Genomic DNA, 16,015 nt, shown 5'->3' with positions numbered 1-16,015 from the left:
GCAGATATGGTCAGAAGTAGACACTAACAGAAATAGTAAGTAGATGAATGACCTTACAGAATCCCAGCTGTCTAGATTGCCTCACTAATTGGGTTGGCCGGAATGTGAGAATTGAATTTGTAATGGGAAGACATTTATAAATGGGCATATAAGGTTCATCAAGGACAAGGAAGAGTGAGATAAACAGGAACACAAAGACTTGGGAATAGGCCTTGTTGCAGCTTAGTTGAATTAGCAGCAAAAGCTCATAGGCAAGGAAGGAGCCTGTAGTTTAGTTTAGTACTCAGCATTTAAAACAAAACAAAACAAACCAGCAGGGGCTGGGCGGTGGTGATACAGGCCTTAAATCCCAGCACTAAGGAGGCAGAGGCAGGCATATCTCTGCATTCCAGGCCAGCCTGGTTTACAGAGCAAATTCTAGGACAGCCATGACAGTTACATAGAGAAACCCTATTCTAAAAAAACTAAAATAAAATAAAACAAAAAATGATCAGCAGTTAAGTGTACCTGTTTTTACAGAGGATCTAGGAGGTTTGGTTCCCACCACCCACATGGTGGCTTCACATCCATTTATAACCAATTCCAGGGAATCTGACACCCCACCCTCCCCCTCCTTCTCTACCAAGACAGGGTCTCAATGTGTAGCTCTGGCTATCCTGGAACTCATATATAGACCAGACTGGCTTCATACTCATAGGGATCAGGCCTGCCTCTGCATCCCAAATGCTGGGATTAAAGTTATGCACCACCACGCCTGACTCTATTTATTTACTTGCTCATCTACTTGTTTGTTTGTTTATGTATTTATATGTATATGGGTGTCTTATCTGCATGTGTGTTTCTGCACTATGTGCACACCTGGTTACAGACAATTGTAAGATACCGTGTGGGTGCTGATAATTGAGCCCTGGGCCTCTAGAAGAACAGGCAGTACTCTTAACCACTGGGCCAACCACTGAGCCATCCCTCCAGCCTGATGCCCTCTTTTGACCTCTGTGGTCACCAGTCATGCACATGGTACACATACATATAAGCAAGCAAAACACTCATATATAAATAAAATAAACTTTAAATGATGAAAGGGAAAGATACACAAAAGTAAAAAACAGTGTATCTTTATGGGGCATGAATATAGCTTGCAGTATAGGCCATTGCTCTGGGTGAGCTATTGGGGGGAGCTGAGAATTTAATGTAATAGTATAAACTTTATAAATACTGCACATGTTGGCTGCTTTTGTTTTAAATTTAACTTTTGATATTTTTTTTTTGGTTTTTCGAGACAGTTTTGTTAAGATAAAAAAGATTATTAAATCTACTTTTAAAAGACAACTAGTTTTTAAATATTTTACATTGAATTGGATGTTAAGATAAAAGGGTAAATTATTGAATCTACTTTTAGAAAGCAACTACTAGTTTTAAATACTTTACATTGGATTGGATATTTATATAAATTATGTATATTGATACAAATTTGAGATTGATTTTGTTAGAAAATACTGTACATAGATGTCTTATCTTGTTCAAGGTATTGTTGTACCTATACAGTTCATTTAACAATGTAATACAAATTGCTAGTCCTTGAAAGTTATTTTACTTTCTTTCTTTCTTTTTTTTTTCCGAGACAGGGTTTCTCTGTAGTTTTGGGATCCTTTCCTGGAACTCGCTTTGTAGACCAGCTGGCCTTGAACTCACAGAGATCTGCCTGCCTCTGCCTCCCAAGTGCTGGGATTAAGGCATGTGCCACCACTGCCCAGCCTGAAAGTTATTATTACCAACTAATTAGGATATAAAGAAATGAAAGTTAGTAGTTATTACAATTGAGTTTGTAGTCAGATTAGGTATGTTTTCAAGGTCAAACATTTATTTATATAGACATCCTCAGACACTTCAGAGATCTACAGAATATGGCTTTTCAGATGTTTTAAGAACATAGATTTTGCCAGGCGGTGGTGGCGCATGCCTGTAATCCCTGTACTCAGGAGGCAGAGGCAGGCTGATCTCTGTGAGTTCAAGGCCAGCCTGGTCTATAAAGCTAGTCCAGGACAGGCTCCAAAGCTACAGAGAAACCCTGTCTCGAAAAACAAAACAAAACAAAAAAAAAAAAGAACATAGGTTTTTTTTATTTTTATTTTTTTATTATGACAATGAGACATGTCTTCTGTCAGCACCAATCTACTTTAGAGAAGATAATGGGCATTGAAGAAACTCCATATGGAGTTTACTTTCACTGTGGCAAAAGTTAGCCACCGGGCAAGAAAATGCCCTCGCATCAACTGCTGACAGTATGCTGTCCAAAATGGACAAGCAGGACACAACACAAAGGACTGCCGATCTTTGCCAAGACAAGGTAGGAAGGCTCTTTAGAAAATCCTGCTTCAAAGATGAGTCTGTCAGATATGCTAGGCCTGTAGGTCGAAGGTAAAGGCACCAACATTGCAGAGAAACCTCAAGTGACTGTCCAGGCAGCCAGCTGTTTCTGTCATTTCTCACATTTCTTAGAAGTTGTTTGTGTGCACTTCCTGTTTTACTAGGTAATATTATTTCCTTCTTGGGTCTCTGAGGGAGTTGAAGACTAGATAGTTATAGTTTTCCTTGTTAACTAATTCAGAAAAGAAACTACAGAGGTGTAAAATGTATAAGTTTGAAAGACATCAAAAGATATTTATTTCACAGTTGGTAATACAAGTTAGGGTAGAACATGAATTAGGTACAACATTTTGGACTCAGCAAAATAGGGTGAATAATAGAGTTTTTGTCTGATTTGTCAAATGGACTGGACATTGTTAATGTAATTCTTGACTATATATATTGTATATAGTTATTGTACTTTATATATAGTTTTCTTATATTAGCTATGAACTTTTTTTATTTTAGACAAAAAAGGGGAAATGTGATATTTGTACACTCGAGTAAAACTCTTCTGGGGATCAGAGAACAGAGACAGTCACCAAATTAGATATAGAGATCAGATGTGGTGGCACACACCTTTAATCCTATCACTCAAGAGGCAGAGATCTGTCTGGATCTCTGTGAGTTCAAGGCTACACTGGGAATAGAGCCAGGCATGGTGGCACACACCTTTAATCCCAGTACTAGTTAACCATAGAGGTCTAGAGGTCAATACAGACAGACAGGAAGTGAGTGATAGAGCTTCGTGTAAAGAGGAAGTGATGTAGCTGGGTGGAGAGAGGAAGTAAGATGGCAGGGCAGAGAAAGGTATATAGGCATGAGTATACAGGAAGTAGTTCTCTATTGGGCTGAGGATTTCCTAGTGGTAAGAACTTGTGGCTTGGCTTGTTCTATTCCTCTGATCTCTCAGTTTTCACCCAAATATCTGTCTGGCTCCAGGTTTTTTATTAATAAGACCTTTTAAGATTTGCCTTACAGGTTCTGTGTAACAGCCCTGGCTATCCTTGAACTCACTCTATAGACCAAGCTGGACTTGAACTCAGAGAGCTACCTGCCTCTGCCTCCTGAGTCCTGGGATTAAAGGAGAACACCACCACCTCCCAGCTAACTTGATTTTTTAAATAACACAGTATAAGTATAAACTCATTGGATGGTTGCACAAACATTGTAATTATTCAGTAAGGGTTTTTTTTTTGTTTGTTTACATTTTGAACTTTTTGTTAAACCAAGACAAACAAAATCAGCCCAGGGCTATGTAAGGTCAGAATCATCAGAATTGCCACTTTCCACCTCTGTATCTTGTCCCACTATAAGGTCTGTAGGGGCAGTAACACACGTGGAGCTGTTGTCTCTTGTGAGGACAGTATATTCTCAAGGATCTACTTAAGTCTCTCTCTTTTTTTTTTCCCCGATACAGGGTTTCGCTGTAGTTTTTGAGCTTGTCCTGGAACTCACTCTGTAGACCAGGCTGGCCTCAAACTCACAGAGATCTGCCTGCCTCTGCCTTCCAAATGCTGAGACTAACTAAAGCATGGGACATCAGAAATATGTCCATTGTGACTTGGTTTGTGTGTTTCATCATATATTTGCTTATAAAGCAAATTATACACAGAATATTCCTCCCTCTTAGTAGAAAGCTTTTGTGGGTAATGGTCAGTGTTTCAAACTTTTTTTTCCCAATGTTGGAGATTGAACCCAGAGCCTCTTGCACACTGGATACATACAGTCTGCTTCTGATCTATAACGTTCAGCCTTACATTTTTTTAAGTAGATTATTGCGCTCTATAAAGTACTTCTGCTAAACCCTTCACTGAATTTTGCAGTTCGAATGTAGTTTCCTTTTCTGTTTCAACCGTGTATTTCCTATAGGCAAACGCTACATTATAATCTAATCAGAGCCCTGTCATGTGTGGTGCATTGTTGAACAAACTGTTAGTGCATGAATGTATAGTAAAATTCTCACTTTTGGGCACATAGTTCTGTTTTTTCCTTGTGCTGAGGATGAAACCTAAGGACTTACACATTCTACATAAGTGATCTAACACTGGGAAATGCAGACCATCAGGCAATACCATAATAAGTATACAAAAGTGTTTTGCAATTTTTTTCTAATCTAAATGGGTAGCTTCATATAAAAAGTAGGTCTCTCTCTATATAATCTCATAGTGATACTTGGGATGGAAAACTTCAGTTTGGGTGCACCACTGAGTTTCCTCATGCAGTCCTAATCCTCTATCTGTGAAATTGACAACTGCTATTTTCCCTTTTCCCTTTGACAAGCATGTAAGGCAAGACAAATGGCTGATTTAACTTCTTCCTCAGATTGCTCAAGCATTTAATAAGACTATTTAGATATTTGTCTACACAGAAGGATGCCCATGTATGTGGAGCATAGGTGGACAACAGACACCTTTACATTGTTGGGTTATCTGTGCTTGTGTGGGCAGTAGAATGATATTAGAGGTCAGTGGGCTTGTGTTCCCATCCATACCTATGCTTTTCTTCCAGCAGCTGTGTGGCTTTAAATAACCAGCCTTCCTCTCTTATCCCTAGTCTTCACATTTGTCAAACAAGGGCGTATCTATGACACTGGCCAGCTGCAAGATGTCCCATGTGAGGTTTTTGGGGGGGGGGTATGTGTCTGAGTCTAGTGTATTTTGTTCAGATTCTGGCAGAAACCAGGAGAGACTGTAACAGTCCTTTATATTAGATAGGCCTTTGTAAAAATAGAGGACACTCGGGAGAGGGTCCCATACCCAGAGTCCATGCCTGATTCTAGACCTGGTCCAGATAACACATTCCTTGCAGTGATAAAACGTGTTAGTACTGGATGAGTGAGTTTACGTCATATCCAGCTGCAGATCACATAGTAGAATGCTCTTTTTCCTGGCTTTTGCTAGGCAGGTTTGGCACAGTTTGTGAGCCAAATTCCACTTCCCTGTTTGTGTTAGTCTTGTTGTAAGAGGTTAGTATCTATAATGTCTTACTACCTTTCATATATCTGAAATGGTAGCACATATTTATTAGAGGAATATAAGACTTTTTTTTGTAGTGCTAGAAATTGAACCCATATTCTTTTGCATATTAAGTTAAGTTCTTCTCAACTGCCTTTAACCTTCGTCTCACCCAAATGAGACTTTAAATGAGCAAAATAGGAAAATAAGCTCTCTAAAATGTATGATCACTTGGTGTATTTGCATGTATTTGTGGGGATGTGGAGGGCAGAGGAGGACATCAGGTGTCTGGCTCTGTCACTTTCCACATTATTTTCCCTTGAGATATGTTGTTTGAATCTTAGTCTTTTAATAAAAAACCCGAAGCCAGATATCAAGGTGAAAGCTGAAAGATCAGAGAAGCAGAGCAAGCCACAACCACCTTACCTCACCAACTCTTCAGCCAATCCTGTTTCCACAAATCCTCAGCCCTTACCCCTGAGGGTCTCAGCTGAACTGCTTTAGTTCCTGTTTCCCCACTCCTATATTTCCGCCCTGCTGGCACTTACTGGGATTAAAGGTGTGTGCCACCACTGCCTGGCTCTATTTCCACTGTGGCCTTGAACTCCACAGAGATCCAGATGGATCTCAGCCTCCCCAGTGATAGGATTAAGGGTATGTGCCACCTCTGTCTGGCCTCTATGTCAAGTCTAGTGGCTAGCTCTGTCCTCTGACTCCAGATAAGTTTATTAGGGTACCCAATATATCACCACAGAGATAGTCTCTCACTAAGCCTGAAAAGAGGCTAGCATTCAGAGTTAGTGGCAAGCAAGCCCCTGAAATCCTCCTGTCTCTGTTCCCCATAGTACTAGGATTGTAGGTACGTGTAGCCATGGCCTGCTTTTTATTTGGGGGCTAGTGTCTGAATTCAAGTCCTCATGCTTAAACAACAAGCACTCTTGTCCACTGAACCACCAACTCTAACCCTGTTTATAGCTGCACTTTTTTCCTTTGAGATGATCTCACTATGAAGCCCAGACTGGCCTCAAACTCACAAAGATTCACTTACCCCTGCCTCTCAAGTGCTGGGATTAAAAGAATGCACCACCATACCTAGTAATAGCCAGTCTTGACATATGCCTTTCCAGATCCTTCTATAAATAATATCAATCTTATTACTCATTAAGCATTTTAAGACAAGGCACATAATGCAGTTTTGCACTTTTGCAAGGAAGAAATTGACATACAGAGTAGTTCAGAAACCTCTCTGATTCCCAGAGCTTATCACTGCCTGTGTTGAAGTTTCAAATTTTGAACGCTTTGACCACAAACATGCAATTTTTTTATTCTAGAGAATCTACCTCATTTAAAAAAAACAGGATCAAGTTTTACCTGCTTATTCCTATAATCCCAACACAAGGGTGGCAAAGGCAGGAAGATCATAGCATGTTCAATGTCAACCAAGACTGTATAGAGTTAGAAGTTGCCCCTACAATGCAGTGTACATTTCTACCTCTACATTTCAGGAAGATGTATACTTCTATAACATTTTACTTTCACATTAATAGTTATTTCTCAGGGACAGAGGGTTTGGCTTAGTGGTAGAGGGATTGCCTGTTCTGCACAAATATTCCAGGTTTCATGAGCAAAACCACAAAAAAAAGTTCTTAAATCTTTTTTTTTTTCAAGACAGGGTTTCTCTGTGTATCTCTAGCTGTGTTGGAACTCACTCTGTAGACCAGGCTGGCTTTGAACTCACAGAGATCCCTGCCTTTGCCTCCTGAGTGCTGGGATTAAAGGTGTGCACCACCACCTCCCAGTTGCTAACTTGAATTTTTAAACTAGTTCATTGTGAAAGCTTTTCCAAGATAGCTCCTCTATCTTTGCAGCATTGTGTATCTACCAATATAATCAGTGGCCGGGTGGTGGCGGCGAATGCCTTTAATCCCAGCACTCAGGAGGCAGAGGCAGGCGGATCTCTGTGAGTTTGAGGTCAGGTTGGTGTACAGCGCGAGATCCAGGACAGGCTCCAAAACTACATAGAGAAACCCTGTCTCAAAACAAAAACAAAAACAAAAAATCAGTGGAAAATGTCTCTCAGTTGTCATTTTTTTCCTATGCCTTAGCTAATCTGACCTTGTTTGAGTCTCCTGGTCCTTTTTGGGATCCCTGTGTTGCCCTTGCTTTCTCTTTGCCTTCTGTGTTCTTGTTTCACCGGGAGGAGCTGAACAGGTCCTAGCTGATAGAGTAAGGTAGAAGGGTCAGGATAGACAAAGGGCAAGGTCTCTCAGTGGCGGACAGTTAAGTTATTTAAGTACTACTATGTCAGCATCATGGATTAGGATTTTTTGTAAGAGTATATGGGATGGAGGAAAGCAGGAGAATCTAGGCATGAAAAGTCGTTGTGAGAAGTGCTGGTGTCTGAACCAAGGTAGTAATAGCAGGAGGGATGGTGTGGGAGGCACTGGCAGCTGGGATATTCTACTCTGAGCTCATTAAATGTGAGGACCTAGATGCTGGCTAGAAAGGGAGCTCTGGGTGGGTGCAGTGGCACACCGCATGCTTTTAATCCCAGCACTCGGGAGGCAGGAGGCAGAGGCAGATGGTTCTCTGTGAGTTCAAGGCCAGCCTGGTCTACAGAGCTAGTTCCAGGACAGCCAGAGCTACATAGAGAAACCCTGTCTCAAAAACAACACTCCCCTGCCCCCCCCAATAAAGAAAGAAATGGAACTCTGTGAACTGCTTCATAAGGAGGCTTCTGAGGGAGCGGCTCATGGGTAGGGGCAACAGAGCACACTGAGGGTATGCCTGGGAGGACAAGACAAGCAAGCTGGACTGAGCACAGTCTGGACTGAGTGTATTCTAGAGGAAGAGGCTTGGGAGCTGCAAAGGAGAGGGAATCTAGAAAGATGGAGTGTTAGTGGTGAGAGAGAGCCAAGTACACTCACCCATGGAGGATGGCATGGTTTCTGCTAGGCCAAAGTCAGAACATACGGGAATTAGCTTGCTTCTGCCACCTATTTACATAATACTTGAGCCACTTTCCTACCTCTTGGGTTTATTTTCTTGTAATATGTGCTATGCCTGAAAAGCACTACTTTAACCCTGTCTCTGAACCCAGGAACTGAGGGTATGCTGTCCTGTCTCATCCCATGTGTCTTGTGCAATTTTAATGGAAAACACATAATCACATACTTACTAGTCACCATCTTAAGCATAAAAAGCACTCAGTATTGTTAACAAACTTTTATATTCTTCTGTAGTAGCCTCTAGAACTCTTCTCTTCAAATCTGAAACTACTCATGACACAGCCTGTGGGTCCCTTCTCTAAGCCTCTCTTCCTCTACCCTTAGGACCACTACCACAGCAGAGACACCATTATCCTTTATATCCACTGGCAGGAGCCTTTCCTATAAAGTGTTCTACTGCTAGTCTTGCTCACTCTAGTTTGTCTACTGTGCTGTGGTCAAGGGATACTGGGCATAGAAACTTGACATAGATCCTTGTTACTGTGATCCCAGGAGTCTCTCTGCTTTACCCTCTGTCATAACTCAACCATGTGGATCTACTTGGAGAGCCTTGAGTGTTATAACCCCTTTTTTTGAGCATGACTGGCTTGACCCTCTATCTCTTCCTTATTTTCATGACTGCTGGTACTTAAGGTTGAGAGGCCTGGGGCAGTGGGAGCTTTGGTACTACCTTGCTTCACCTGGAGTCTTGCCTGGGCATCTCCTGATTGTGGTTCCTTGTCAGGGTAGCCACCTTGTCTTCTAATAGTTAAGGCGTGTATTCACAGAGTGTCCCAAGGCCATGCCACACTGTAGGACTTTGTTAGACTATAACAACATGAAGTCAGCAGGTGGCACTGTGATACCAAGGCCCTACTTGGTATGGGGCAGAAGTGTAGAAGAACTTATGTATACAACTTATGTCTGCAGGGGTGGCTTCTCAGCTGAGGCTGTTCTGGGCCACATCATGGGACCTTTCAATTGGGACTTGCTCCTTCCCCTACTTCCTGTTCATGTTTTTCTTCTGTTTGCTGGGACAGATAGGTGAAAAGTGCCTGTAAGCCATGTCTCTCTACTTAATGTATTTGGCCTGTTTCTCTAGAGGTTAGAGAGAGATTCAATTTCTTCTGCTTTCTCTTATTTACTCAGCCTTTTATAAAAGCATGATAGCCCTGCTTAGCCTCCAAGAATATTTTACCAGGAGCACCAAGTTGAATTCAGGAATTTGTCTGCTGAGGACACATCTGTATTTTGTTAAGTTTTGTTCTCTGGGCTTGATGTCTGTGCTTGGATTCAGTTAATCTGAACTGTTATCAATGACTACCCTAGACCTTTAGGAACTTTCTTTGGTTCTTTGGTTTTCACCTATGCTTTTTAAAGTGAATAGGTGTGAACAGTTAGTTAATCTGAGTAAGTCTTTAGAAGATAAAACAGAGCATGATAGATAATACAACAGGAGTAGAGGCCATGAAGTAGTCATTTCTGATTTCTGTAGGCTGATGTGTTTTGGGATCAGAGTATGGCAATTCTGAAGCTTTTCCCTGTTCACCATATGCCGCACTCAGTTCTAGGGACCTGAAAAATGCCATAGAGAACAGTGTAGACAGTGCCTGAGAGGTGACTAGCAAGTGGGATCTAGCTCAGTGTGAGGAAGAGCAGTAAAATGTTCCAGAGGGCTGGTTCCTAGGCTGGCAAATGCTGGAAAGGGCCTAATCTGTCTTACTAGGGTCCTAAGGTTTGGGGTGGAGGACAGAGCTTGGGTCTGTCCCTAGCTTAAGGTTGTGAATTGAGTTTCCCATGTCGCTTCTTGGCCGCCACTTCATCTATAAGCCTAGCTTGCTCGCTGACACAGAGTCTGAGCTAGTACCTTCCCCGCTGCTTTTATGTTCTCTGTTGTTAGATAGGGTGGTGAGTGCTATATTGGCTTGTCTTCTCCCTCCTCCCCCAGTGCCAGGCTGCCAGGTAGACATAGGTTTAGCAAGAAAAAACGAGCAGGCTTGGACCTGACTATCAGCCTCAAACACACCCCTTCCCCTGTCCCAGGAGTGAAATTAGGTCACCTGGAAAGCTTCATTTCGTTGTACCTGGTTTGGGAGAGTAGAGATGGCATGTTATAGGGCCAGCCTAGAGGTGTTTGTAGCCTGATAGGGCAACCAGATAACTGAATATCCCGAGCAAGTGGATACAAGTAGGAGCTGCTTTGGGAGCATCAGAGGGTGCCTCCCCAACAAGAAAGTCTTACCCAAGGGAGGTGATGGTTGAACTGTCTAGGAAAGGATATGATGACTGATGGGCAAAACTAGGCATGTTTCAGGGATGGTGATGGCTTGGCATTACTCTCACACAGTGGCTCAACTAGAGAGAAACTAGTCAAATTTGTCAGCTCTGAGGTGGATGGGAACTCTGTACAGATGCCAGTAGGAGGAAGCACCAGGCACTAGCAGTGGGGTGACTAGAGGGTATCCTCTCCAGAGTTGAAATGGAAAGCATTGGATAGTGACTTGGGGTGAGGAGCAAAGAGGACAGAGTCCAAGACCACTTACATGCTTGGCACTACATCAGGGACACACTTGGTAGCTCCAGCTGATGGAGTAAGGGAAGACCTATCCTGGCAGACTGTTGGGAGTGTTTGTGATAACATCAGAAGCTGATGTTTAGTAGGTAGTTGAATTATGAGTCTGGTAGTAGATAAACCCTTTAGGGGATAAAGTTAGCTGGAAGAAAATCTAGAGTACAGAGTACCTGAGGAAGAAAGTACTAGGTGGCAGACATCTTAAAAGTGATTTGTTAGTAGCAGCATATGTTACAGAGTGCCTATCCTTTGAAAACTCAAGAGTGAAGGTTGAGGCAGTTAGGGGGCAAGGCCAGGGCTTAAGTGGAAATGGCAAGAAAGTTGACAGAGAGTTGTAGGCAAGGGCATGAGATGCAGTATACCAGGGAAAATTACCCACAGTCAGCCTTGGATGGATTAGAGGCATAGTTTCAACACAGGTGGTGTGAAAGAACTGTCAGTGTGTATTGGTGCAATTAAATTGTTTGCCCTTGGAAGCCAACTAGAGTGCCCTGGAAGGGAGGTGGGAAATGTCCATGACAGTTGGCCAGAGGAAGGAAAATCAGGACCTGGTTGGCAGTGTGGTTCTCTTAATGGCTGAAAACCAAAGGCCAGAATTATGAGCAGACACTGTCCAAGGTCTTATGCTTGGGTTTTATGGAAGCTGGATTCTGTGGGTATCCTGGACTATCTAGGAAACCTTGGTTCGCAATATCTGAGGAAGGCCTAGGATAGCACAGACAATAGCTGTTGCATTGTGACTGTTGTTCCTGACAGCACCACCTTTCTGGTTGTGGCAGTCATCTACCACTGGGGTGACAGCTGTGGACACTCCCTAACAGTCATTTGCCTGGCCAGGTGGGAGTTAGCAACCTTTGGTTATTCACTGATTTTTGCTAGGACCCAGCAGTGTCCATGGGCTCCATCTCTACCACCAAGTGACATGCATTGCCCCCTTGTCCCCATTTATAGCTATGGGAAGGGTTCTTTTAAACTTTAAAGGGTCTTGTTTGGGAACCAGGAAGCTTCTGTGCTAGGGGTTGGGGCTAGTCACACTTGCCTTTCTTTCTGGCTTCTCTGTGACTTTTGACCACTGTGAGTCAGACCCATGACTTCTTGCTGGCTGCTGGGGTGCTTGGTAGCTTCTTCTACTTTCAGGGCTTCAGCCCAGTTGGGGAGCAGGCTGGTGGGCAGCTTGGGGCTGAGGCAGGAAACCTGAGCTCTAGGCCACGAGGTCTGGGCCGCTAATTTTAGATAGCACATGTCACTGGAAACTCTCCTCTCCTGCCAGGAATCAACAGCCTGGTTTTTTCTATGCCATCAGAGACCCCTGGGAGCTTCTCCCCAAAGCAAGACCTATGGAGCCCCTCTATTCCACATGTGCATTCCCAAAAAGGGTTCTGTTAGAACCCTGCAGAGCCTAGGCTGAAGCTGAGAATAGAGTTTACCTGCTCTGTGCTTCTGGTTCTGTTGCCTGCCCAGGCTGTAGGTAGGGATGACAGAATGCCAGCGCATTACGGACCAGAGAGGTCAGCTCTGGAGCAGGCCACTAAGGCTGCTGCTACTCCTCTGAGCAAGCACTTTTGTTGAAGTGTCCTGGAACAGGCATCAGGCATGTTTTCTTCCTTTCCCCCAGGCCTCTGCATGTATTTTGCCTGACTACAAGTGCTGTGGTTAGACTTTCTGAGACATGTGGGAAAGTATTCCCCTTTCTTGGCTGCCTGAGCAGTGCCTTTCTCAAGGATGTAGCAATTCCTTCTGTTCTCTATCTAGTCTTACTGTTCAGGGACCAGTGCTTATCCCCACCTGCTACCTGTTTACCTTTCCAGCTGCTTGAGACAGGCAACAGACACCTGTGTTCTGATTCTTCTTTCTCTGTCCCAAGTGGTGAAAGACAACCTCAGTTTGAATGCTATCATATAACAGATAACATTTTGTCAGCTGGTTGTAAGATGTGTTTGGGAAGGGGATTTGGAGGAGAAGTTTTTTCTATTCACGTTGGGACCTAGAAGCTGAGAGAGTAGGTTTTGGAGTCAAGTAAATGGGAGTTGGAATTATAGCTATGTGAATTTCTGGCTCTTTATCTTAGATACATTGCTTCACCCTGCTCGGTTTTCTGTCAAATGAGGGTAGCAGTACTAACTACCTCATAAAGTAGCTATGAGGAATTTACTTGGCAAGTTGGAAGCACCCAAATTTGTTTTTCTGACATTGTTCTTTTAGGGAGGCAGGCCTGGCCTTGCAGGGAGGAAAACAGTGCTGAGGCTTGTCTAGCACATCTAGTTCCTTACCTGGAAAATACTGGTGTTTCAAGACCTTTTGCTATATAGCTAGGCCATGCCTGGGTGTGCTTCTGTTTCCAATCCCTCCCTGAGATACTTCCCAGAGCACAGTGTAGCTGTTTGGGGGAGGTAGCAGAGGACAGTTCCTGGGTCCCACTTTATGTTGCCAGGGCTGGAGGCAGGCTGGGCAGGTAGCAGCCAGGAAGAGTTCCTGCCAGGCCCTTTGCTATTGAGCTTCTCATTTCTCCCTTCTTTTTGTAAACAATTGCAGCCTGCTTAGACGCCTGGTAACTCTCATCTCCCAGCAGGCCACACTTCTGGCCTCCAATGAAGCCTTTAAAAAGCAGGCAGAAAGTGCCAGTGAGGCGGCCAAGAAATACATGGAGGAGAATGACCAGCTAAAGAAGGTGAGTTAAGTCGGTCTTTATAACCTGAGTGGGATGCCCAGAAACACAGTGCTAGAGCCACATTTCTGAGGGTCCGCAGTGGTCACTATTAGTCTGGGACCTGTGTGAGAATGCTGTTGCCTGACAAAGGAAGGTTTTAATGGGGATGATATGCCTGTTGGAAGGATCTGGGGTGAGTCTGTTGCCTTCTGTTATCTTGTAGGGACACAGTTGTGGAAAAGGGTATTGCCATTATTGTATTCATATGCTGGTTCCAGTTACAGTCTTTTCTGATGAGAAATCTGGGAGCAGGGACCTATGCTGGGACTCTCAGCCTCTTATTCTTCAAAAGTTAGCTGTCAGCTGCAACCCTTCAGGAACATGGGGCTGATGGACCCCTTGGTACTAGGAAAGAAGCAGAGACTAGTTTGTTGGCCTGTCAGAAGAGGTGAAGTGTAAGCCAAGATAGGAAGGAGAGTGATGGTTTGGCGATTGGTGGGGTGCAGCTGGATAGGAACAAATTTTGGGGTCATTGCTTGCAAGAGCCAGGGAAGAGAAGGAATAGAAATGGCTAGGTTATCTGGGCAGAGAGTTCCAGGTGACAGCAAATTGAGTCTCTGGTTAGATGAATAAACTCCACAGAACCATTGAACTTTAATGGTGGGAAGGTAGGTCTAGAGGCCCGGGTGGGCAGAGTGTGTGGCCTGTGAGCTTGTAGCAGACACCCCTGCTGGCCATCCTCCTTTCCTCAGCAGCTAGTCATGTCCTGATCTATGCCTGGGATCTTGTAGTGGCCACTTCTGTCTTGACATTTCCAAAAGGGCGAGTAATTGCTTTAGGTAGCTTGAGAAATCACAGTTCCATGGAGTGCATTGGTCTGGAGATGTTTACCTTCACTTTCCCTAGGGAGCTGCTGAGGACGGAGGCAAGTTGGATATTGGGAGTGCTGAGGTGAAGTTAGAGGAGAACAAGAGCCTGAAGAATGACCTGAAGAAGCTAAAGGATGAGCTGGCCAACACCAAGAAAAGTGAGGATTGCCCCCCTGTTATATTCAGAGGCTCTACTGCATACTGCTGTCCCCTTGTATCAAGTATTAATAGCACACTCTGTGTGCAAACTCAAAGTTGGGTGGAAACAAACATAGCGTTCTGCAACATCATACCCAAATGTGACTGAGTTAGTTCACTGCTAGAACATGTCATTGGTTTGACTAGGCTTTGGAGAAGCCCTAGTAGTTGCTGTGCATGCTTTAGTAGTGCCTACTAGGGCTTTCTTGTCAAGACAGGCAGGCAGGGGGAGCCTCAAGATGCTAGTAGCTGAAAACAAAAGAAATGTCAGGAAGAAGAATTTGTGTGGTCTATTCTCCCTTTCTCCCATCTCTTTTCCATCTCCTAGATTAACCCCAGACTCATTGAGCACTGTAGGCATTGGCCACTAATACTCTGTAAGGTATCACTGTCACTAGGAGTCTTAATGCTGGGATTTTGCTCATTGCTTCTCATTGCCAGCCATTCAAAAGGTCACCCCTTCTGAGAACCACTAAAGTCCCTCCATTGAAGGGAATAATAGGGGCAGTGCTGTGACTTTTTGTGCCATCTAGCTATTGGGTCATCCCTTCCTTTCACCTCTCTAGTGGCAGAGACATAAAGACAGAGACATTGACAAACATTGGAACCTGTCTGTACAACCTCTTTTGAGATAGATTCAGAGCAGTTTCCCATGTTTTAAGTAGGTAGGTTTTTTTTCTTATATAATCCCAGTCTTCTAATTTCTTCCTGTCTTCATTTGTATTGTTGCCAGAACTAGAGAAAGCTGAAAATGAGGCTCTGGCCATGCAGAAGCAGTCCGAGGGCCTTACCAAGGAATATGACCGCCTACTGGAAGAGCATGCCAAGCTGCAGGTCAGTATTTTTCTACCTATAGGTGCAGGTTAGAGTTAGGGTGGTCGGGGTCCTGCAGCATAGTTCCTAGGGGTGCTGGCGAGCCTGATGCCTCCTTTATTGCTAAGTGTGGACTTGGAGCAGATTTAGCTGCTTAGAACCCTTCATGCAGGAGATAGGGCATGGTACTAGATGCTGGGCTGGAACCTGCTAAGGGCAGCCCATGTCAATAGGTTGGCTCTCTGCTTTGAGCCCTTAGTACCTTAAATCCAGTGTCAAACTCCTAAAGAGGGGTTACTTAACATACACAGGAAAGCTGGGTGCAGTGGCCACACCCAAAATGCTAGTACTTTAGGAAGCTGAGGCTGAGAATTGAGAAAATTCCAGGTCAGCCTAGACTATATACTGAAACCCTGCCTCAAAAAGCAAAACCCCTCAATAAGTAGGGATCTTCTTCTGTCTACCTTTCCTGTGGGATAGGAGGAGGGTATTGTTTGGCAGAGTCTGAAAAGACACTTTACCTTGTTGTTCAAATCTTAGATGGTCTTTTAATAAAAAATCCCAAG

At 43.8% G+C, this 16,015-nt stretch overlaps 1 protein-coding gene across 2 annotated transcripts in view; it reads left to right on the top strand.

The window, feature by feature from the left end:
- Bcap31 (B cell receptor associated protein 31) overlaps positions 1 to 16,015 on the top strand; it is a 35,474-nt gene that overhangs the window by 17,772 nt on the left and 1,687 nt on the right. For both annotated transcript variants that reach the window (XM_036174253.1, XM_036174254.1), the window contains 3 exons: positions 13,455 to 13,590; positions 14,476 to 14,596; positions 15,370 to 15,470. In XM_036174253.1, the coding sequence (XP_036030146.1) occupies positions 13,455 to 13,590; positions 14,476 to 14,596; positions 15,370 to 15,470 (358 nt within the window). The remainder of the gene's footprint in view (positions 1 to 13,454; positions 13,591 to 14,475; positions 14,597 to 15,369; positions 15,471 to 16,015) is intronic.

Source organism: Onychomys torridus, chromosome X (genome assembly GCF_903995425.1).
Source record: "Onychomys torridus chromosome X, mOncTor1.1, whole genome shotgun sequence".
NCBI classification, from domain to species: Eukaryota; Metazoa; Chordata; class Mammalia; order Rodentia; family Cricetidae; genus Onychomys; species Onychomys torridus.
Note: the sequence above shows the minus strand (reverse complement) of the source record. Positions and strands in the feature narration are given on the sequence as shown.